General features: G+C 32.9%; 2 protein-coding genes across 2 annotated transcripts in view; one reads left to right on the forward strand and one right to left on the reverse strand.

Moving 5' to 3' along the window:
- LOC119838662 overlaps positions 1–17,029 on the reverse strand; it is a 29,550-nt gene extending 12,521 nt beyond the window's left edge. Inside the window, exons 1-4 of the mRNA XM_038364727.1 lie at positions 16,844–17,029; positions 14,680–14,809; positions 12,134–12,238; positions 4,507–4,734 (exon numbers count right to left, since the gene is read on the reverse strand). Coding sequence (XP_038220655.1) covers positions 4,507–4,734; positions 12,134–12,238; positions 14,680–14,809; positions 16,844–16,851 — 471 coding nt within the window. The 5' untranslated portion in view covers positions 16,852–17,029. The remainder of the gene's footprint in view (positions 1–4,506; positions 4,735–12,133; positions 12,239–14,679; positions 14,810–16,843) is intronic.
- Positions 17,030–21,341: 4,312 nt separating this feature from the next.
- LOC119838753 (mucin-17) overlaps positions 21,342–24,207 on the forward strand; it is a 59,337-nt gene continuing 56,471 nt past the window's right edge. The window contains exon 1 of the mRNA XM_038364852.1: positions 21,342–21,610. Within this exon, the coding sequence (XP_038220780.1) occupies positions 21,572–21,610 (39 nt within the window). The 5' untranslated portion in view covers positions 21,342–21,571. The remainder of the gene's footprint in view (positions 21,611–24,207) is intronic.

Here is a 24,207-nt window from a genome sequence, read left to right on the forward strand (position 1 = left end):
GACCAGTAGTTCCTGAGATTAGTGCGTTCAAAAAACCTCTTCAGCTTTTTAATATTAGTATAGATTAATACTCAAACACGATTTGAAACAATTTTTTATTAATAATAACCTTGAATCCAAGACTCTTCAGTTCTATTCTAATTTCTTAACCACCGGACCAACGGTGCAGTCTCTAAAAGGAACCAACCGCTCTTTAACCTAGCCTATACATTCTGTAACCCAGTCATTTAGAAAAGGTCTCAAGATAATATTCAGAGCGAATCGTTTAAATGCAAAGAAGAGGTTATAACGAGGCGTATGATTCGCGACAACCCCATCCGCCTACTTTAATCGCACTTGGCCTGCTTTCAACAAATTTAAATCCTACTTTTTTAAATAAGTTGTTCGCAAGATTTTTACGTCGCATCCCTATCGTATGTTTTTTTTTTTTTTTTTTATGTCATAGCGGGCAGCTGAGCTGGTGGTTCGCCTGATGGTAAGCGATCACCACCGCCCATAAACATTCGCAAAGGTAGTACCTCTGTGAATGCGCTGCCCGCTTTTATGGGGTAAGGGAAAAGGGAAGGATTAACGACTGGAAAGAAGGAATGGACTAGGACGGGTGAGGAAAAGGAAACGGGCTATGTCGTATTATTCATGCGAAAGTAAAGCATGCGACACTTAAATGGTCGGCAAAGCACCTATAACACCTTCTTGCTCTGACATAAAAAAGCATCCGCTGAACCGATTTAGATGAAATTTCGTACAGATATATTTTGAGATACGAGAAATTCGGGGTAACCTCGGACAGCATATCTTCCTTTGAATACTGAGCGAAGTCGCGGGCGGAAAGTGAGTCTAGTCGTATAAATAGATGAGCGATAGGAGTACTGTGTTTCAGTTTCGTAGGGCTATCGTTCACGACCGCAGCGTATCGGGTTACTAGATAGATAACACCTTACAATGTGGCTCTAATGGTATTATGTTTGTAAAGGGATTTTATATATATAGGGATAGCTAGCTTAAGCTACTTAGCCCCGATTCACTCGGATAAAACGAAACATAGCCTATGTTAACACACAGGCTTCGGAAAGCTTCACCTTTAGAGAGTAACCTCTGTAAAGATGAAGCTTTCCAATAGTGTAAATCGGTCGCGTAGTTTTCGAGTTAAATCATAGCAAACATACAAATAAAAAGCCTTTCCCCTTAACAATACGAATTGAAAATCGTGTCATCAACACTATGGTAATATTTTAAGGGATTAAATCAGATTTTCGAAATCTATACTAATATTACTAAGGGGTAAAGTTTATAAATTTTTTTTATGCCATAAGCAACTGAACTGGCGGTTTGCCTGATGGTGAGTAAATATTCTGCGTGCGCTACCCGCTTTTAAGAGGAAAGGAATAAGAAAGTGTTAACGACTGGAACGAAGAAATAGGCTGGGAAGGGTGAGGAAAAGGAAATGGTCAAAATTCGTGAGCTTGTATCGTTGTAGGTGTTGATCTTTGGATCAATTGAATTCTTGTTTCAAAATTATTTAACACTAAGAGAAGAACAGAAGAAACATGAACGATATTTGCGAGAACCCAAAACCGTTGTTTGAAAATGCTATCACCCGTAGAAAATTCCATTAGTTTTGGCCTTACATTTTTAAGTAGCAATATAAAAACAAAAAACTACAATCGTTTAACGCTTGAAGTGTTTTCGTACTGACTGATAGGATTAAGCAGAGGCAGTGTTAGAATGAATATAAAAATCCTTACTAATATTATAAAACAATTACAAGAGTTAATTTAATTTTAGTAAATTTAACACATACATACATAATTAACGATTTTTTCCTTCACAGTGAACATAAATAGAAAAAAAAAACAATGTTTTCAATAGCACAGAAAAACCACTCAAAAGTCATAATTACGAAGTTTTATCATTTTTTTTTTGTAATATTTTTTTAATAAAAAAATTTACGATTTCCATGACGTCAAGAGACTTTCAGTGTATTTCGTAAATACTAAAGATACAATCCTCGATTCATTGCACACTCGATATTCGATCCTTCATCAATATTACTGTAAGTATTTTTTTTTCGAAAAAAAAACTACTTACCTCTGAATAAACAACAACTCTTTAAACACGGATATAAACGTGTATTTCTTTTTCATATATTTATTTTGTATGATGATACTAGCTTTTCGCCCGAAGTTCGCTCGCGTGGATTCCAAAATTTTGGACTTTGTAAAGAAGAGGCGGTATGGCATTTTTACGACTTTTGGAGCGTATATCTAGTCAACTGTTTCTTTAAGCAAAAGCCTATTAAAAGATCTATATTTAATTCTTTCAGAGCTATACATTGACACCCCATTTAATAACAGATTCGCGAATTTACATATTTATCCCCCGGTTGCCACCCCCTAAAAAATCACTTTTGTCAAATAAAATATACTAAATATTTCATGTATAAGAATGGTCTGGCTACTGTTTTATTGTATGTATAGATTTGATATATATACTCCTATCCAAACGTAAAAAATACATAATACATATATGAATTTTAAATGTAGCCACTAATTACTCCCTTCGTTTAGTGGTTTACACATAAACGTTTTCACCCAAAGGTTCTAGGTTCGGTATTCCTTTAATTTTTATACGGTAAATAAATAAAAAGGCAAAAAAGATGAAATGAATGGAAAAAACATTTCGGCCGTTGGTATATTATTCCCTCTACACAACTTGATTCAAATAAAGCTCGGATCAAAGATAACAAAGTTATATATGAATATACATTAGAGCTTGAATGCCGTCCTTTTTAAAACCCTAAACTTAAGCACCCATTACGTTACATTGAGTCCCGCAGGATATTTACAATCTTTACTTAACGAGAAATACCTTCTTTAAAAAGGTAAGATGTTTAGAAATTAAAAACTTTTTAACGGATTTTAAACGCGATTTATTCACGATATTATTAACCCGACGTTTCGAACACTTTACAGCGAGCGTGGTCACGGGGAGATTGAAGTTAAAAAGGTTTAATTTCTAAATGTATAAAACTCGCGTAAAATCAAACACAGGGAAGATGTGCCGAAAATACAATCTTATACGTTATCGAATAGATTTACGAAAAAAAAAACTCGATGAAGCTTATGCAAATTTCAATTCAATGAACACCTACCGACCACATACCTATTTACTTTGCCAACAACTACTTGGAATCGTTACTTGTGTGTGTGTATCATTCCTATATGTGTATACCTGTATCCAGTCACATATTTAATTATCTGTAAAATGTAAATGTACGATAAGAAACAACTCGACTTGTCCTGTAATCGGCACTCCTTAATAAACAACTTGGAAGTGCTTATGGAAAATTTTTGTTCCCGCTTAGTCTAGTCCCGCTATTTATATGATAATGTACCCTAGGTTAAGTCTCAATTTGTAATTATTACAGAAATAAAAATAATAAAGCATGAATAAATAAATAAATAGGTAAAGAAATATGTTATGATGAATAATAATTTTTGCATTAGCTTACATACCGTGAAGTGAAATTTTGTTTTACATTTAATGACAAATTTAATTTATGTACCGAAAGGATTTATATTACAAATGTTATTGAGTACTACTAATATAATAAATTTGAAAGTAACTCTGTCTCTCTGTCTCATCTTTACGCCTAAACCACTTAACTGATTTGGATGCAATTTTTATACACAGATAGTTTGAGAACCGAGAAAGGGCAATGATAAGACTTTTTTTATTAAAAAAAGAAAATATTGCGAACATCCCACAGCCGTTCCTGAGGGATTTTCGCTAGGATTAAAAATCCACACCATTTCCACGAAAACAATTCACAAGGCTATTACTAATATTATTATCCACCATTTGTATTATCATTTGTATCTCGTTATACGGACTATAAAATTGCTTTCATGAAAACCAATTCATTATTTCCCTTGTTCGGAACAAAGTTCCTAAATAATTCATAATTTTAGAGTTATATTACTTTCAATAATGTGTTTTTTGCGATCTATTATTAAAACAAAGCCTAATAATGAAAAAAATAATGTAAATGCCTCTGAACCTCTTAAATTTTATCGAAATGTGTTTATTTGCCGAGTATACTAATCTCACCTTATTAGAGGAGCAATATTATTATGTTATTGCTTCAAGCGCCAATTTTCCAATCCCTGGTTTAAAGTTACTTAATTGTATGGATGTCCAATACAATATTACACAACAATATAAAAAACAACACACGTAAAATGTCAAATTGGACAATTAGAACACATTTTTAAACGGTTGTTTAATATTTCGACGAATAAATTTTAACTGACGATTGAAATTAGACTCTTAATGTACGATACATAAATAAGTCAAGTCATATGATGGTAAAAATATGCCTCTAATTGTTTGTTCCTGAAAAGCTCCTAATCTACTTTCTTTCTTTTTTTCGATTCAGATCTAATAAACTACTGATATTCACATTTTTCCCATCGCAATGCTACTAGAAAAAAATAAATGCCTCACCTTCGGAAGACTCAACATTGGTACTCGTTGAAAAATATGGCAGCCATATTGCAGAACTGGGAGATACGTCTCGAATATCTGGTACAGCTTCTCGGCCAGGCGTTTCTGGTCTTCCATTGTGTCAGCCAATGACTCGAGATCGCCGTGGTACACTTTGATCATTGACGTGAGGAGGTTCGAGCGGTTTTTAAGCACCCAATCTGGTATATTCCTGTCACTGCCTATTGCCTGTTGATAAATTACGGAAGATATTAAATTCTGGTATATCGCCTTGATATCATTCAACACTATACTGATAAATACACACAATGTGTGATAAATAATAAATGATGATAGATTACCAAAATTTTAATAAAAATAATTCTTTTCTATAAAAAGGTTCACCTGACCCTACGGAGGGGGTACTACAATTTTCTGCGGCATAACTTATTTCATGAAAATTTATTTATTTATTTTATTTAACTCTTCAACAAAATTGATTTGAAAATAATATAATCTCCCCAACTTCCATCACACAACCTCTAAAATTTGTATATTTTTAAACAATCTCGAATCCCATATGAAAATAAAGCTCACGGCATATAAAATTCATCATCGGAGTGGCATCGTTAAAACTTGCTTAGAATCCACTTCAACATAACAATAAAGTATGAAGGTATGCGGCTCGTAAAGTTCCCGGGTTGTCTAAATTTCATAACTATATAGAATTTTTTACACTTTTCACAGTTCCATTTCTACAGCGAAAATACGGAAGGCTCATACGAGGACTTCGCTGTGCGTCTGTTTGTCTGCCTGTCCGTCAGTCGTTCACAAGGCTGAATCTTATGAACCGTAATAATTGGCGGGTCCAATACTTATCTCTCTTACTTATCGATTTTAAGTCAGAAGAGCCATCAATATGCAGTTATAAAGGCAGGTATATTTCAAAAGCCTCAGTGTCAATCTACACCATTTATATCTACGCCAAATTCTATATAGAATTAGCTGTTGTTTTAACTACAGTATTTAACTATCCATCCTCACATATTTTCGCGTTTTCATAGCCATTTTATACAATAAAAAATAGAGACCCATCAAATTTGAACAGCCCATTCGCTAAACATAAACAAACACCATTACACAAAGCAGCCTTACAAGTAATTAAGGCCGGCGGGGTATTAAACCTTAAAACCATTGAAGCCCTGCAGTCACGTGACTCGCGAGGTGTCTAACAGCTCATCATGCTCGTGAATAGACTTCGGTAGGATTTCGGTTGCGGGAAAGAGATGACATTTGGAGTTAGTTCTGTCCTTGTCTGATGTTTCAAATATATTACGTTTCATGTACAGTTGAATATAGATATATGTTATCATGAAATTGTGTTCTGTAACATTTGATTGTAGTTTAACGCATTCTTTTTCGATAGATTATAGTCTATTGACGTGAAAACGTTAAATTATGAAATTCAGTATGATGGGTTATGTTTATTGAAAAATTTTACGCTCGTCCCGGCTACGCCTGGATATCATGATTCTTGTTTTATCCCAAGGGAGCATTTAATCGGGATGTCAGCAATCGAGCAAGTCGCCTCATACCCTATCTGTATACCAAATTTCATCGAAATCCGTCATCACTAGGTACTTTACGCGTGATTGACGTAAAAACATGCAAACAAACATACTTTCCTGCTTGACTAGTGTGATAGTGTGATTACACAGAAATAGTAGCATAACCGTCGCCTCGCTACCTGCACCTAATGGACGTTTGGGAGAAGTAAATTCCGGGCATAATACATAACTGCGATATATTCGCATTACAGTCTAACGAGAACGAATAAGTTGAATTGCAAGCGAATATTGCGATCACAATTTTCATCGAGTGTTTGTGGGGGTACCATCCCAGGCGCGAGCTGGTCCAATTCGTACCGAAGCGTGCTCGATTCCCACACTAGCACAGAAATAATACTGACAAATTACCTTTACTATCAAATGCTTTTATTTATAGTAAAAAAACACGCTTAATTTTAAATTATCCCAGTGTAGCATGTAATAATAAACTAATAAAATTCAATATCATTGCATTTCTTCCTTCCTCCGTCCCGGCGTTCTTAATATCATTCATTTATTTCATAAAACATGGTATTTATTTTACATGGTAATTAAACATTTATTCTATACAATAATCATGTTTTTACTATCTGAAAATAGCATGTAATGTCTGTGTTTTGTTTTGTTTATATTATTGCAATGCGAGAAATTCGTCTATATCATAAAAACAATTTAAGTGTTGTTTTTAAATCATGGAAGAGTGTATCTTTGTAATTTCTGTGGAATTTTCTTGCACTATAAAATCTATGCAAGGTTATTGGACCTTACAATGTCACGATACCTACCTACGCTGCATATTTAGCTAGATAATAATCAACTTCATAGATAACGCCTTCGCTTTATTGCATCTAAAATACGTTTCGCAGAAAAGTTCTTAAATTGTTTCTCCTTACCAAGTTATTTCCGGAAACTTCCATCTTATCACGTTTCCATCATAGCGTTCTTAAGATTTTTTTATACGTATACCAGAAAGTGAAACCATAACAGTGTTCAATGGGGTTTTATTTCTTAACTAGCTTACGCTCGCGCTTTCGCTCGCGTTGTCAAAGAAAAAATAGCCAGTCCACACTTTTCTGTATACTTAAAACTATATGTATAGGACTTTGTATATATCTCCATATACCTATATTCCACTAACCTTAACGATATTATAAACTTCAAAATCTATAATGATGGAAAACCTTCTTCACACAGTCTTCTACCCACAGACCACACAAATAAGCCGCGGCGTCTAGCTAGTGTTCTATAAAACCTTAGGCCATTTCGAACTTAAAATTTAAACCACCGATACAGTGTCGTAACACTTGAAGTTACGATAATATGCACAATGTATAGGAAGGTATATATCTCAGTGAATTTTATTGGCTCCGAGTTTTATGCACGCTTTGCATTCTCGCTATTCCCGCAGGAGTTCTAACGAATGGCTTGTTTAGTGGCCGTTAAAGTTTATTGCGCCCTGCTCACTGGGATTCTTGGTTTGGTGAGATTTCTGATTCACAATTTGCAAATATTTACTGCTATCGGCATCCGCACGCAGTGCCAGGGGCAGAATGCTAGTTATTAAATGAATGAACAGGTTTTAATTAATTATTCTGCATCCGACCACCGGAAGATATTAAACTTTCACAACGCGAGAGCCGGAAAGCAAGGAAAAAGCCAATGCGAAACACGTTATATGCATATCGTCATCAAAATTCAAGTCTATACAAAATAAATAGCGAAATTTAAATGAAACCACACGAGAGGCATCAGCTATCAAATAAAAAGAGGATCATCAAAATCGGTTCACCCAGTCGAAAGTTATGAAATAACAAAGCCAAAAAATACAGACGTAATAAGAACATTCCCCTTTTCTGAAATCGCCCGAGAAGCAGTGCAATTCTAGAAAATTCTCCAGTGCTATATTATTATCAGACGGCCGATATAAAACTCGACTTAACGCTGGCAACGAGGGAATGCCGAGAGCACTTCAATATTCATAAGAAGATAAGTGGTTTGTTCTAGCCGAGAGCATTAATTAGTCATATATTAGCGCTCCGTGATTCGAGAGCCCGCTGGACTATATAGTTATTTGAATGGCCCTTAGAACGTAGAACACATTTCTCTCAAGTACACTTTTCTATGAATTCATAGCATCCGATGGAAACTCACGCGGATAAGATGAATTGATGAAAAACGGTGGACGGATGGAATTCTAACATGTGCTGTAGTTGATAGTGAGTGTGCTTTTTAAGCCGAAAGTGCTGAATGCTTTTCAGCTTCCAAACAGGTCCTGTATTTCAATTGGTTTCGTTACTCGATAACTCCCGTGAGTCTTCAACTGATTCTCGTGATTCTTATTGTGTTTGACTGGATTTTTTTTTTAACTTGGTCCCATTTTAGAATCTGGTGTGGCACCTCCCGACCAGGGACTTCAGCGATCTTTTTTGTAGAACATAATTAATTTATGAAAAGTTTCGTAGTTTAGGTCTTTAGATGACTTCTCAGTTTCGTGAAAATAGACATTTAAAATATATTCAGTTCCCAGTGGAAACATCTTTGTATTCTTATCTACGCTTCTTTTATAGCTATATGAAGCGTGGAAATAAGAAATAAAAATCGGCCAAGTGCGAGTTAGATTTAAAAATTTTTCTGTAAAAAAATTTGAAGAGAAACTGCCAAAAAATGGTCGACCATCCAATTTATGATCCTTGTGCTCTCTGATAATTTTAGCAATCGATCTATTTCACGACGGTCAGCGAAGTCCTAGTAATAAGTGTTGTAATCCTTGGGGACGTAGCCATACTTAGCACAGGGATTCCGAACAGTAACTTAAGCGCCTTTTCGTACGAGAACTATGCGAGTAAAATCGCAGCGTCGAGTAAATTTTATACTTACGAACAAAATATAAGCATAGCTCAGACTTCTTAATTCGACTGCATTTTTAAGATGTTACTGATATTTAATTCTAGATTTTATCAAGACGAAACATTCAGATACGTTTTATCACTCTCAAAACCTGTTAGTGCATCTAAATAGTGTCCTGTATGTTAATGTATCTGATACGATCTCGATTCCTGATCCTAACGAGTGATTTCATATAATCATTGTATGTATTTTCGATATTCATAGTTTGGTAAAGATATAGTGGAAAAACAACGATGTGGACTGAATTACCTAGTAATTTTTATAACTTTCCTATTTTATACTGCACTAGCTTTCCGCACGCGGTTTCGTCTATGCTTGTCACATTTTAATATGGTAATCCTACTATCCTATCCTACTAATCTTATCCTACTAATATTATAAATGCGAAAGTTTGTAAGGGTGTGTGTGTGTTTGTTGCTCTTTTACGCAAAAACTTTTGAAACGATTGCAATGAAATTTGATACGTGGACAGCTGGACAACTGGAATAACATATAGGCAACTTTTTAACCCGATATTGCTACGGGATACGGACTTACGCGGGTGAAACCACGAGGCGCAGCTAGTTTGCATATATTTCAGAGTGATTCAAATACACAACACAGTTAAATAATCGTTAAAAGGATAGTTAAATCGATATAAAAATATAAAAAAAAAACACGCTTCAACGATAGAATCTACTAAATTGTAATGTCACACAGAGTATACGTAAGTATATTTATTTCGTCCAGACGAAATTCGAATCCAATCTGTCCCTTTAAAGTGTGTCAAAATAGAGTCTAAAGGAGTCAGCTGGAAAGATACATACAGGTGAACCGTGAAGATAACAGAAACGTATTAAAAAGGGTGCAATATTAGTATATTGTATGCTTCTGTTTTCTGTTATGATCTTTTGTGTGTGTGTATGTCTGTGTTACAATAAATGTTTTTCTTTATTTCTTTCAAATGCATTACAAAATAATTTAATAAATAATTTGCCTAACTTACATTCATTGTATGTATTTTAAATCAACAAACCAACAAAGTCCATTGTTATGTATAATTAGAGCTTATTAATAACTATAAAACAATTGAAAGTGGGTCAATCAAGCTGAAAAATTATATCGAATTATGTACTGCGAAATTGCGAAGTGCTAAATAGTTACGCTTCATTAGGCGAGGCTTCTCGAAGTTTCTTTGAACAGCGCTACATTGAGATTTTAGTTGTGAGACGAGATATAAAAATAATTAATTTATTTCTGGTTTTCAGGTGAACATACATAGCACTATACGTTAAATGAAAAGTTATAATAATATCGTTTTTTTTTGGTTAAACCCTATTACTAAGACTTCGCTGTCTGTTCGTCTGATACCACAGCGTGCATACCAAGTCCGTACCATGACAGTTGAGATTTTTGGAGAAGATGTATTTCTCTTGTCGCTATAATAACAAATAGAAAAACATAGATATTGAGCAATGCTGTTAATAAATTGTATGGGTTTGGTTCTTTAGCCTATTAGTACGGAACCCTTGGTGCAGCGAATCCCACTCGCATTTGACTTCAAATTTTAAGAAATCATTAATGTAGAAATATTTATTGTCCGCTTTATCACAATAAACAATGACGCACGTCATTGGATTTTCCTCTTATTTTGCAAACCAAAGAAAAAATCTTAGAAATATTGATCACTAGCTGCGCCCCCTGGTTTCACCCGTGTAAGTTCGTATCCCGTAGCCTATATATTGTTGATTGCAATCGGTTCAATAGTCTTTGCGTGAAAGAGTAACAAACACACACACATCCTTACAAGCATTCGCATTTATAACATTAGTAGGAAGGAAGTAGGATGACACACAAGATTTGATATATCCTTAGCCCGGCTCAAAACATGAATCGAAATACAGCTCTGCCGAATGTCATACATCAGATGAACATCGTTTCAAAGTTTCGCATCATCACAATAATGATAAGAAATATCATAATGCGTATCGTTATACACAATTAAAAGGCACTTCATTGAACGATTCTTATATAAAATATGACTAATTTATTGCCGTCTTTACATACCGGCTATCCTTGTATGAAGTTATGCAATGGCACTTTCATAAGATATTATATAGAATACTTTATTAATGAATATCGCATTGTATTGTTTCTACAGTAATTAAGGAGTCTTGAAGTTTACTATTAATTGAATATTATATTCAATTATTATGTTAGTATAGTTGAGAGTTTTATTGTCAAATGTTAATATGTGTTACAAACTCTTGTAATATTTCGCAATCATTAGTAGTATAATAGATTAACTGCATATCTAATATATAAAATTCTCGTGTCACAGTTTTCGTTGCCATACTCCTCTGAAACGGCTTGACCGATTTTGATGAAATTTTTTGTGCTTATCCGGTATCTATGAGAATCGGCCAACATCTATTTTTCATCCCCCTAAATGATCAGAGTAAGGCAGAACAGCGTTTGCCGGGTGCAGCTAGTATAACTATTAATTCACGGTGTCGTTTTAAAATACTGCGATTTATTTTACAATTATTGAGAAAATACTTTTACATTAATTGCGAATTTTGTAGTAGGTATACCTAATGCAAATTGATGATTTTTTTCGAATTCCGAGAGAAATATGCATCATATATCAGCGTATCTTGAGTGGTGTTTTGACCAGACTGGATTTTTTAACCGGCATCCAAAAACGATGGAGGTTCTTAATTCGCCTGCATCTTTTTGGCTGTGATACTCTATAGCTCCGTGGGTTTTCAATCAATTGAAGTGATTCTTTTTGTGTTTGATAGGAAATTGTTATTGTTTTGCCCCTATTATAATTTGGAGTTGTACCTTCTCACCAGTGACGTCGGTAAGAGCAGGGAAATTCAAAATTAACTTGTATTAGGATTATATATGATCCGACAGACTTTGCTCGGAAATTCCGCGTGAAGTTTATCTAAGTAGGCGCTAGGTTCTATAATTATTAGTAATATTTAAATGGCGGTGTTATTTTTGTATATTTTCAGCGAAATTTCTTCTGTCTTTTAGTTAAGACAGTACACAATAACGAGACAATTTTACGAGAATAGAAGAAAAATGAATTCATTCAAGAATTGCTCGTTTAAAGATATAAGATATAGCTATAGGAATAAACTCACCAGAACATATCTGCCGTACTCCCTGATGATGAACTTGCCGCTCTGCAGCGTGATGGCCGTGGGCTGTGAGAACAGAGACTTGACACAGTGGGCCGCGCCCACCACCTTTAGAGGAAACACTTCCTTTAAATAACTTGTCTAAGATTATCTGTAAATTACGTCATTAAAGGGGGGAAAGGGTATGGCCGAAATGTGATCCCTTGAGATGTACCATTCTAAAAAAAGTTTTTCCTTTAAAGCCCCATGTTCCCTTGGGTTTATTTGCGAAAAAATATATAAAAGTAATTATTAGTAGGTACAACAGTTGTCTGCACGTGAAAGTCCCGTCAGAATCGGTCCAGCCGTTCCATAAATCAGCCGACACGGACAGGCAGACAGAAATTTACAATTTATTGTGAATTTACCGTGCATATATTCATAGGTATTTGGTAAAAAGCGATTATTTCTATATTACACGCAGACACTCCGAATTAATTAATTAGTATAGATTAATTAATTCCATTACGCTATTGCCCCGGTAATAACCTCGCTGGACGGCATTTTTTTACCATTCTTATTATGCCGTTATACAGTAAAACTTGGTTAAGTGGGACCTGGATAAGTGAGAAACCTCCGTAACTGGAACTCATGCTGAGGTCCCAACACTTTGGCACTGAATTACCTCTGTTAGTGGGACGAGGTAAACCTCTATATCTGGGATTTGTTCTTTTGATTTATCATCATAGTTACCTCTATAATTGAGACAGCGAGTAAATTTTATATGCATAAACCTCTGTAACTGAGATAACATTGTTTGTTTACTCATTCTTATTCTACCCACAAATTCCACACGTAATTCCAAGTACGTAAGTACAAATTTTGACCTTCAATTAGCTTCAGTTTTAGTTTCACTTTACTATCATACAAATGTTTATTTGAAAAATGTCAAAACGAAAGCTACAATCGTTATCATTACGTGAAAAACTGAAGTTAATATCCGTTTATGAAAGTGGGAAGATACGCGAAGAGACCTCTATTAATGGAACCCTCTGTAAATGAGACAGATATTTATTTATACTTGTATATCTGAGACACTGGGTAAGTGGAATACCTCTATAAGTGAAACGACATTGCAGGTCCCTTGATGTCTCACTTAACCAGGTTTCACTGTACATACCAACGCTCTAAATGGAGGCGTGTCTATTTTCATCCATATTTACTAACTAGCTGCGCCCCGCGGTTTCACCCGCATAAGTACGTGTCCCGTAGGAATATCGGGATAAAAAGTTGCCTATATGTTATTCCAGTTGTCCAGCTATCTATGTACCCAATTTCAATGCAATCGGTTCAGTAGTTTTTGCGTGAAAGAGCAACAAACGCATACACATCCTTACAAACTTTCGCATTTATAATATTAGTTGGATATAGTAGGATTGTACTAGTACTAATTACTCTATTATCCAAATAGTTTGTAACTGGAATGGATTATGAAAATAAAACCATAAAGGGATAATATTGGAAACTTGTATTGGTCCGATGATCATTTGAATTTCGATTAATTCACTCATTTATTCCTTTCCATTTGAGATGTTACATCACGTTAAGGATAAAAAAAAAATTCGCGCCAAGATGAATAGTTTTTAGTTAATAAATTTAATATATTGAAACGTAACCTCTTTAGCGGAAAATAAATGAGGTGTTTTGGAGCAAAATACATTATGCAGCCATTCTTCGGACACAATTGGGTAAAAGTAACCTATTTTAATTACTATCTATTGCGTTATTTGAAATTGCACTTTAAGCGGATAGTCATAAAATTCAGTTTCCGCCACTAATAAATAACAACAAATATTCATTCTAACAGATTCTCTAGTGATTCTTCGCTTAACTAGTCAAATATTCTGACCTGCAAGCAACAAATAATATCAAATATTCATTCTAACAGATTCTCTAGTGATTCTTCGATGAACTAACCAAATATTCTGACCTATAGCAAGCAACAAATACAAGCGAACAGAAGCGACGGGCGGGAAATACGTAGGTACATCGTAAATCATTCATAATTTTTTGGATATCGGAAACTGCGACAGTGCTAATAGCGATCCAATGCCATTAGAATCGTTATAAATACGAATATGCCGAATCTGGTAAACGATTATATAAAATTAAGTATAAAGAATCTGTTCAGGATTTATCGAATAAGTTAAACGATTATACAAAATCCTACTATAATCTTACTAATCCTACTATCCTACTATAACATTATAAATGCGAAAGTTTGTAAGGATATATATAAGGTTTTATTCTGAGATTTGTTGTTTGTTGAATAATTTTAGCTAAAGCAACCATCGATTCGGAATGTCACTGTAGCACTATATTTGCTGATACATGAAGTATAAATAGGCTTCATACAGTCTAGTGCATTTAGTGTGTTAAGTTTCCTTAGTTTCTTTAGTATTTTAGTGTATTTGGTGTGCTTGTGTTTTTAGCGCATTTAGTTAACACACTAAACACACTAAAGTGTTAGTGTCTTAAGTGACGGGAGGGTTCCTTCAGCTACTCCTCACCTGTCCAGCCAGCGCATGTCGTTGTGTATCTGACACCCATCCCGGATGGAAGTACAGGACCGCGTCAGCCGGGTCGTCCTCCTCCGACACGCAGCACAGCGTATCGTACACGAAGACTATCATCATTTCCCTGGAAAAATAGAATCTATTATAATGGCAGCTACAATCAAACTTGAATAAACCGTCTATTTATCCATCTGTTTGCTAATATATCTTGGATACTTCATTTGACAATATCTTTTGTATATAGAAGTCAAAAGAATGTTTACAAATATTATTTAATAGTGTATTACAAAACAAATCTAATTGACAGAAATAACCAAATAATAAAAGGTTCACACTGGAGATATCAGCTTTCAAATAAAAAAAGAAGTATCAAAATCAGTTCACACATTTACAACCATACCATATGGAAATATACAAAGAAGTCAATTTACTTTGCCTTATGAATGGAATGGCTTAACAATGTTTGGTATGGCACAGGTGTCATTTATTCAAGCAATTAATTGAATTACTAAGTGCAGGTATAAAAATATGTAATTGAAATATTTACACACTTGGTCGAACACTCTTACACAGTTCAAAAAGTGGTGTTTAATTGAATGTTATTTGTGTATTGTAATAGTACAAAAAATACACTTATAGTGCAGTTCTTAATAGATTATATCTATATTTTAGAATAAAACTTCAACAATTAAGCCATTCAATTTGGAACAGAATGCTAATTGAATAAAATAATTATATTTTAAGGCATTTATTACACAGTTAATAAGTTTTTATATAGTTTTATTTAACGCTCATTTGAGCATAGACAGGTGTTACAATTTTATTGTACTTTTATTGCACTAATTTGAATTTCTTATAAGTATTAAATAAATCAAACAATAGTTTAATATGGCATATCATCAATATTATACTCGAATATTCTATCTTCCCATCATATTAATGCAAATTACAACCAAAAAGTTTTTATTACAATAAATATTTCTCTAGATTAGTTATTTAAATGTTAATCCTTGTATTATAAATTAAACATTAAATGTCATTCATTCAGATGTTTGTTAAATCTTATTTCAATACAACTGAATTCATTAAATTCTTTAAAAATAAGACAAGGTTATTATTGCTATATAATCTGTTACAACACATAAAAACAAAATATGAGGATTATTAATGCTCACTTCATTTTAATAATGTGGCTTAGAGGTGAGATAAGCTATCAATATTTAAGGCATAAAGGAGATATAATAGTATTAGAAGTAGTTACTATATCTATAATATTTAAAATTAAAGCGATCATAGATTCCAAGAATTTTAAAGTCACTAAAATTTTTGATACCAACTTGTATTAAAAACAGGTAAATTTGATAAAGTCTTCGATAAAGATCAACAAAATAATACTAAGACCACTCAAAAATTATTTAAGAAGCATTATTTATGTTGAGAATCTTCTAATTTTATAAGTCGCTTATGAGATAAGATCATAAAATATGTTGACATGTTCACAGTGTAGGGTCTATTAAAGGATGAGGTTCAAGGACTTTGCTTTGATTGGTATTCATTATTTTAGTTTGCATATAATTAGCATTTGTAACAATTTGTAGTAAATAATATTTTAAAACACATTTATTCATATTGTAATTATTACTTCTTATGTACAAATTGTGTTACAATATTTTATTTGTATGTACAATATGTACTGGTATTCAAAGAGTATGCACATCATTTAATAAATATTTCATTATTCAAATGTATTACAATATTTTAATATAAATGGCAAAAGTGTTTCAGTTTTCTAATTATTTTCTTTATTTTTTACATTATAGTACAGTACGAAACAGTAAGAAGAACATACTCTTAATAACACTGAATATTATATGTATTTGTACACAGACATATTATTTATATTTATGTCTGAAAGAAGGTTTATTTCCGAAACCAATCTCGTAATAAAATATAACACCTATCGGTTTGCACAATAATACAAAACTATTACAATTTTTCCATCAAATTGAGGATAATCATTTTACAATATAAAGAGTAAACTAGCATACATGTATCTGGAAAATTACAGCTTTCTCCAAATTCATGCTTTCCAATACACTTTCCACCAGTCAAGTGATAAATTATCAATTTTCATTAAGACAAATTAAATTTAACTTACTTAGCCATTGTGGAACGTTAATTTATTACTTGTGATTATTTAATGAAACTCACAACATATCATCAATTTTATAAAATCGAACTATGTAAATAAATCGATCAGAGTGCGCGTAATATTTTCGTTTCACAAAATCCAATAAACGAATACGAGGTACGAACACTCGAACACACGATCGCTCTACAGACTATAAAATGAATTTTACTGACATCCGATATTTGACATTGTAATGTCGTCAAAATTGACGTTGTAGAACATTTGTAACAAGACAGATTCCATTAGAATACAAAAATTTAAAACAATATAAATTTAATTCTCAGTACACTTATACTAAAATAGCTTTTGATATAATTATTAGGTCAACTATTTATTTTATTTCAATAAAAATAAATATCATGTTCCGTTTTAGGATTAAGCGCCATCTGTCAATTCGTCAAACACTGTAACCATTGTGAATGCCCACAATACTGTTTAATTTCTATATTTATCAATAGATGGCGTTCATTTTATTTTAATAATTAAAACGATTGAGTAAACTCAATTCATTAACACGTAAGTAAATTCATCAATGAAATTAATCATTACTTATCAATCAGTTTAATTAATCAGGTAATACAAAATCTACATGTTAAAATATCTGACATTTTCGAAGATTAATTCTAAAAGGTAGTTAAGGACCGCTTTGTACGTGTTTTAATGAAGATTTAGATATAGACACTATAAAGTAGGTGGCTATTGTTTTCAAAAGCTACAGATATAGTTTAACCAAAAACCCTGCTTGTTATTGTATGCAATGTAATATTTCATTAGAAATATAGTGGGTATGTATTTATACAAATACAGCTCACAAATGCAAAAAATTTAAAAGTGCAAGAAAATATAACTAACAAATCTTATTATAGAGCCGAATAATTATATTTTTACTTTTAAAATGCAAATCGCAGTCAATTTTATTGTTCAAAGAAGGAAACATGTGCTAAAACGGGTCAACCTAGGTATCCTAAAATTTAAATATTAGATATTATACAGATGAAACATTTTGTCTATCAACAAGCTATGAACATTTTATCTATCTAGGATATAGCATAATATCAAGCTTCGACCAATTGGACCGAAATTTTAATATAAAAAACATACATTTTGCTTATCACACAGCCCATAATTAACCTGCGTCTGGCACAGTATTCCAGAAATTAAAAAGGGTAATTTAAATTTCTTGCAATTGCAATGGAATAAAATATTCATAAAACGGGCAATACTGTCCTATCGGACGTCCGGTTCCGCTCCATTGATACACCGGCTACGCGAAACACATTCGTAGAATATTAATTATCTAATTACAAAACATTAGATATATAACGGAGTTCAAAAAATCATTTCGTAATTAATTATTATATGTTCTTGCGACTTATTATGAAATGATAGTGATTAATTATTAATTAATTATATAGAGTATATTAACCTGCGTGGTGAATTATGGTCTGAACCCTCGAGGCCCGCGTCCCTGCAGTGGAAACATATTTGGACTAATGATGATATACTTTTTTACAGAGAAAACTGTTAATATTAAAAACTGTAAATAAAATATTACTGTCGGTTAAAAAAATATCAGATATTATTTTATTGCGTGTCGACTATTTTTCCAGTACTTTTCTTTTCAGCATTTATAACAATTTATATTAATAATTACGTATATAATATTAGCATAAAAAAAACTGAAAAATTTAAGTAAAACCTATACCTCTTTAAGTGATTGTTCATACCGTATAAGAGAAAACCAATAGTTAAATTAATCAAGTAGATAGTTTGGATTGCAACTGGTTGAACCAGTTTCATTGCACAAAAATTAACAGCATAAATATTTGATTCGATTGGATTTATCGTTAGATTATACTTGATGGTAATTTCTCTTTAAAATTTAAACAATTCTTGTATCAAATAACAACGTGAAATAGTAATAACGTCATATTTAACATAGAATATAGATATTTTGGTGATATTTGTCATTTGTGTGAAGTGGCTGGCAATCCAGATGTCGGAAGGGTGTCAATGAAAATCAGTATTGAGGTGTTCATCCTCAAATATAATGAGTGGCATCCTTTTTTGGCGCACGCAACCACACGTAATTTATATTTATTTTTTCTTTTTCATTCTCTTATTATGTTTTTATTTTTTTTTTTTTGTTTTTATGTATTGTTACTATTTGTGTGTTTGTGTATGTTAAAATAAATTGTACCTTATTTTTTTCTTCTTTAATTTAGCAAGACGATTGATTTTCAATTTTTTACAAGAATCGGCTAAAGGGCGATCCAATTTTTTGATAATTTCTTATTATAACGACAAAAATACATCATAAATATTGTGTATGTACTATCAAAGTTCATGTGATACTGCCTGGTGACAGACAGACAGACAAGTATAGACACGGACAGCGAATCTTAGTAATTACTATTATAGTATTATGTCATCTGTGGTAATAGGGTCCCGCTTACCCCTTGGGTACAGAACCCTAATAAAAACCTTATTACATGTCCAATTGCATCATTAAATTTATTCTATCACACAGCCATTTCTGTAATTTCTACGCAAAAATAAGTTATAGGTATGTGCTAGATCACAAGGCGTGTCGGACTACATTCCTTTGCCCAGGTTTTTGTGAGGCCACGCATAAAATCTAGAAATCTAGACCATGTGTGTGCCTATGGATATAAATAGCAGAATTGATGATAAGTCTCGATTGGGAGAAAAACATCAATTTATCCATATCCATAATTATTATGATGAGGAATGCAATGATTTGATTTTAATTTATATAACGCATAAATAATTCCAGGAATTTCTGACTGATGAAAAGTGGATGTAGAATTGAAGGTGTACAAAAAATTTATACTTGTTTACTAATCTGTACCATAACATGTACATATTATGTAACAAATATCTATCAAATCAAGAAACATGTTTTTGATAAAATTTTGATATAAAGATAGACAATCAATATGGATATAAATAGTAGAGTTAATGATATCAGGAAAGTATAAAGTACTCGTACATAATTGTAAAAATTTTAGCTTATTCTAAAATGTTGAACTTTAATTTTTTTTACCGAGCTAATAAAAATTTATAAAAATGGTATAAAACCTTATTATTAATAATAATTAGTGTCTCCGACAACAACCGATATTCGATCGATTCAATATCTGGCTGCGGCTAGATATATCATGGTTTTTCGAAGTGTCCGTAAAGTCGTACTATAGCATAATTTGGAAAAAAATATCTCAGTCCAGTACTAAAGATGTGTCTGTAATAACAACAAGAAATGTACATAGCTAATTGTAATACATTATGTTCCTAGAGTGAGAGATAAGATCTTCATAATATTTTTGGATGTTTTTATAATCAAGCTATTTTTATGGGGTTATTTTAATTGAAAGAGTGATTTAGGAGGAAGGTTTATAAACATCTATTTAATTACTCCGAATTTAACGCATGTGGACCTGCGGATAAAAGCTAGTGTTACATGATGATGAAATTATGTTTAGCTTATGCACTAGATGCTTGTCCCGGCTCCACTCATATAGCAAGAATCCTGTTTAATCCCAAGGGAGCATTTAATCGAGATAAAAAGTGTCCTATCTCCCAAGTCAGCTCCCTTTCTGTAAACCAAATTTCATCAAATTTCGTTCAGTAGTTTCAGCGTGATTGACGGATTGTCCGTCATTCAAACAATTTTTCATAGATTTTTTTGTTTTGACACGATTGAAATATTGTTTAGATAATTATGTTATAAAACTTACATAAAGGGATGCACAAATTACGTTCATATTATACAATGTTTTTCCTTCACAATGTGCTATAATATTATATTGTATTGTTCAATTTATAATTAAGGCATTACCTTTTAGACTTAGCTTTGATTTTCATACGTGTTGGCGTTTCATGCAAAAGAATTCAACGCGTCTCGTCCTCAAGGCTACATGTTATGATGACTCGATGTTTCGCAAACGCTTCATATAATTTCGAGATATAACATAGTTTTACAATTTTATACAGGATATTTTAAATAATAATAATCTTAAATAATGTTAACTCATTCATACATAATTGGATTAGAGAGAGAAAAATAGATTAGATATTTTCATGCACATTTTAGTGTAAAGTGTATTTTATATCGAAACAATGCAACTAAAACACGATAAGTGTCTAAAACGCTATATTATTTTAAAGATTATTATAGATGGTTGATAAAAACAAGCTATTTTCAGTTACCGTGTTGGGAAAAAAATATTATTTGTCCATAAAAATTGCCTTCGAGGCTTTTTTTTGTTGGTATGCATGGATCGATTAAATAAACGTTTCCAAAGAATTTTACGGAAACCAAATACAAGTTACATCGTCATATTACGTAAAACTTAGCGCTTAATTACAAGCACACAACGTAAGGTCGTAGAAAGTGAATCGACTTGTGTGAACCCTCAAAAAAAGCCGCCATATTGCCAGTCTATGACGAACTGCCCGCGCGACACCACGTTTCCCGCCTAACGAAAAACCGCGAACTGTCACCTGTCAAATTTTTATTTTTTAAAAAGTGCGTGCAGCCAGTGACATTTATTTATTTTTTTTTTTCTGACTTAATTAAACTTTTTAATTTGTGTACGTATGTCATGATTGTGAATTATGTGAAACTGTTGTGTTTTTAAAAGGATATTTGTATCTAATAGTTAAGGTATTGCTATGGGGAATTTCGATCGGAGACCGTCCCCTTCAAAAATGGTAAGTGCCAATTTAATTTTTTGTTATTTATTTGTAGATGATTCGGAAAAAATTACGAACGATCACTTTTATATAACAAGATGTACATTTCTCATGTTACGTGTTATAAAATTAATGTAAATGTTACGTTTTAAATTCATTATGGTAATTAAAGATATCATGGGTATATATCGCGGTATCATTCGCTACTTTTACTCAAGGCTGAAAGTTTTAGACCCGGATCTGTTTGGTAACAAACTGGTTAATCCAATCCATGCATAATCGTCGCATTTCTATAATTTCTCTCTATTAACTTAATCGTTTTGTAAATACCGTCGAAATGGATAAGTAAAATCGCAGGAATGTGACAATGACAATAGAGAATATTATTAGACATTCTAGTGTATATAGCTTAATGTATACATATAAGTTTAATAAACGACCTAATTAACGTTTTCAAACATATAATAAAACGGTACATTAAGATGTAATTTTAGAATAAATAGCTCGAATGCAGAAGTTAACGTGTAACGTTCATTCTTATTTGTAAGTAGGAAGAATAATTATTTATAGCAACAATACCACCGTCGATCTCGGGTAGGGAGATGCCGCTATAGATTCTAAAATGGAACCAAATAACTATAATTTCATCCTATCCTATCCTACTTCTTACTATCCTACTTCCTACTAATCCTACTCATAATATAAATGCGAAAGTTTGTAAGGATGTGTGTGTGTTTGTTGCTCTTTTAAGCAAAAACTACTAAACCGATTGCAATGAAATTTGGTACGTAGACAGCTGGACAACTGGAATAACATATAGGCAAATTTTTATCCCGACATTCCAACGGGATACGGAATTACGCGGGTGAAACCGCGAGGCGCAGCTAGTAGCAAATAAAGAACAAATCACGTCAATCGTTTGAAAACTCACAGAGTCTTCGAGTATCAAAACCAATTGAGGACCTTCGTTTACTTATTTATTTAAGTTTGCAACAAAATTGTACATTGAAGAAAACTAAAGAATAATAAGGATTTAAAAAGAAATAGTACTGTTTGTTGGGCAGCCCTATCCAAGTGAAGTGATAATTTTGGAACATATATTAAACGACAAACAAATAATCAACGCGACACAAATATGTATCCTTCCTTATAAATATACATTATACGTCAACAGATAATTAATAGTGAAATGTTTGTTTTTGTGCCAGTATACGACGTATTTCATTAGCTATCGCCGCGTAAGTGCATGTCGACATGATATCATTTCCACTAGTGGCATAAAACATGTCAATTTATCGATCAATCATAACCTGGTAGTTAGATAGTTGGATTTGTGATGTAGATAAATAATTAAAACAAATAGAAATAAAAAATATTCTAAATAAAAAATATAAATATAAATATTCTTTCAAAAAATTTCTCATAAATAGCATTTTATATATATGTTTCTTGTATAAAAGTGAAGTCCCCCTAGTAGGGTATGGGGCAGAGGACATGCATTAATATTTTGAAATTTTTTCATTTCTTGCATAGATGTTGAATAAAGAAACATAAATTGCAATTATTTCTCAAATCAACCAAAAGCATCAATCAGCAGATTGTTACTACGTTAAAAATGGACAAATATACGTTTTACAGACATATTTAGACTTCTTCCATATTGTTTATTCCGACCATTGCTTATGAGTTGCCTGGTAGAGGTGGCTATTACACATAAGTCCACCATTACTGCAGTAAAGTTACTCAGTAAATTTATTTCTTCTTTTTTCGGATGAATTTTCGTATTAATTATAAAGGATATGATCCTTAAAAATTTTTGCATTATTATCACACTTGCTGAAAAGACAAGCTATAAATGTTGCCTATTACACTGTTTAAAAAAAGATTAATACGGCATATGCACAGAACATGTAAATAAGTAATTTTTAATCTAATGAAATGGAGATGAATGCATCCAAACAGGAAAGTCCCCAGACCCAACAAGAAATGTCCCTTTCAATAAAGTTACGAAGTAGAAAGCGGTACACTCTCACTGTCCGAACAAGGAATGCTGATAGGAACATGCCGACTCATTGTTAGATAAACATCTATTGAACTGTTATATTAAAGTTCGATCATAAATATTGATGGAACATGTTCGAGCATGTTCCATTATTATTATGGAAACTTTCAGAACAGGTGTTGGTTGAATAGTTTTATGTTGAAGCACGAATGTAATCAGACTTGCATTTTAGGGTTTAAGAAAGCATTCGACTAAAAACGTTTAAAAATTATAAATAATGTGACGTAATGTGGTATATGTGGTAGTCGAGCACGCTTCGGCACGAATTGGGCCAGCTCGCACCGGGGAAGTACCACACCCCCACAGAAGACCGGCGTGAAAAAGCATTCTGCTGTGTTTCGTTCGGTGAGTGGGGGAGCCGGAGGCCCATATCCTTTTCCTTCCCCTTCCCAGTCCTTTCCTTTATTCCTCTCGCCAATCCTTTCTTAATCCCTTCCCAATTTAAAGTCGGCAATCCATTTGTAGAGGCGTAAGGTCTGTAATCGACTTTACGCCTCTACGAATGTTCATGGGCGGTGGTAGCGCTTACCATCAGGCGACCCACCAGCTCCAT

This window comes from Zerene cesonia, unplaced genomic scaffold (genome assembly GCF_012273895.1).
Source record: "Zerene cesonia ecotype Mississippi unplaced genomic scaffold, Zerene_cesonia_1.1 Zces_u004, whole genome shotgun sequence".
NCBI lineage: Eukaryota > Metazoa > Arthropoda > Insecta > Lepidoptera > Pieridae > Zerene > Zerene cesonia.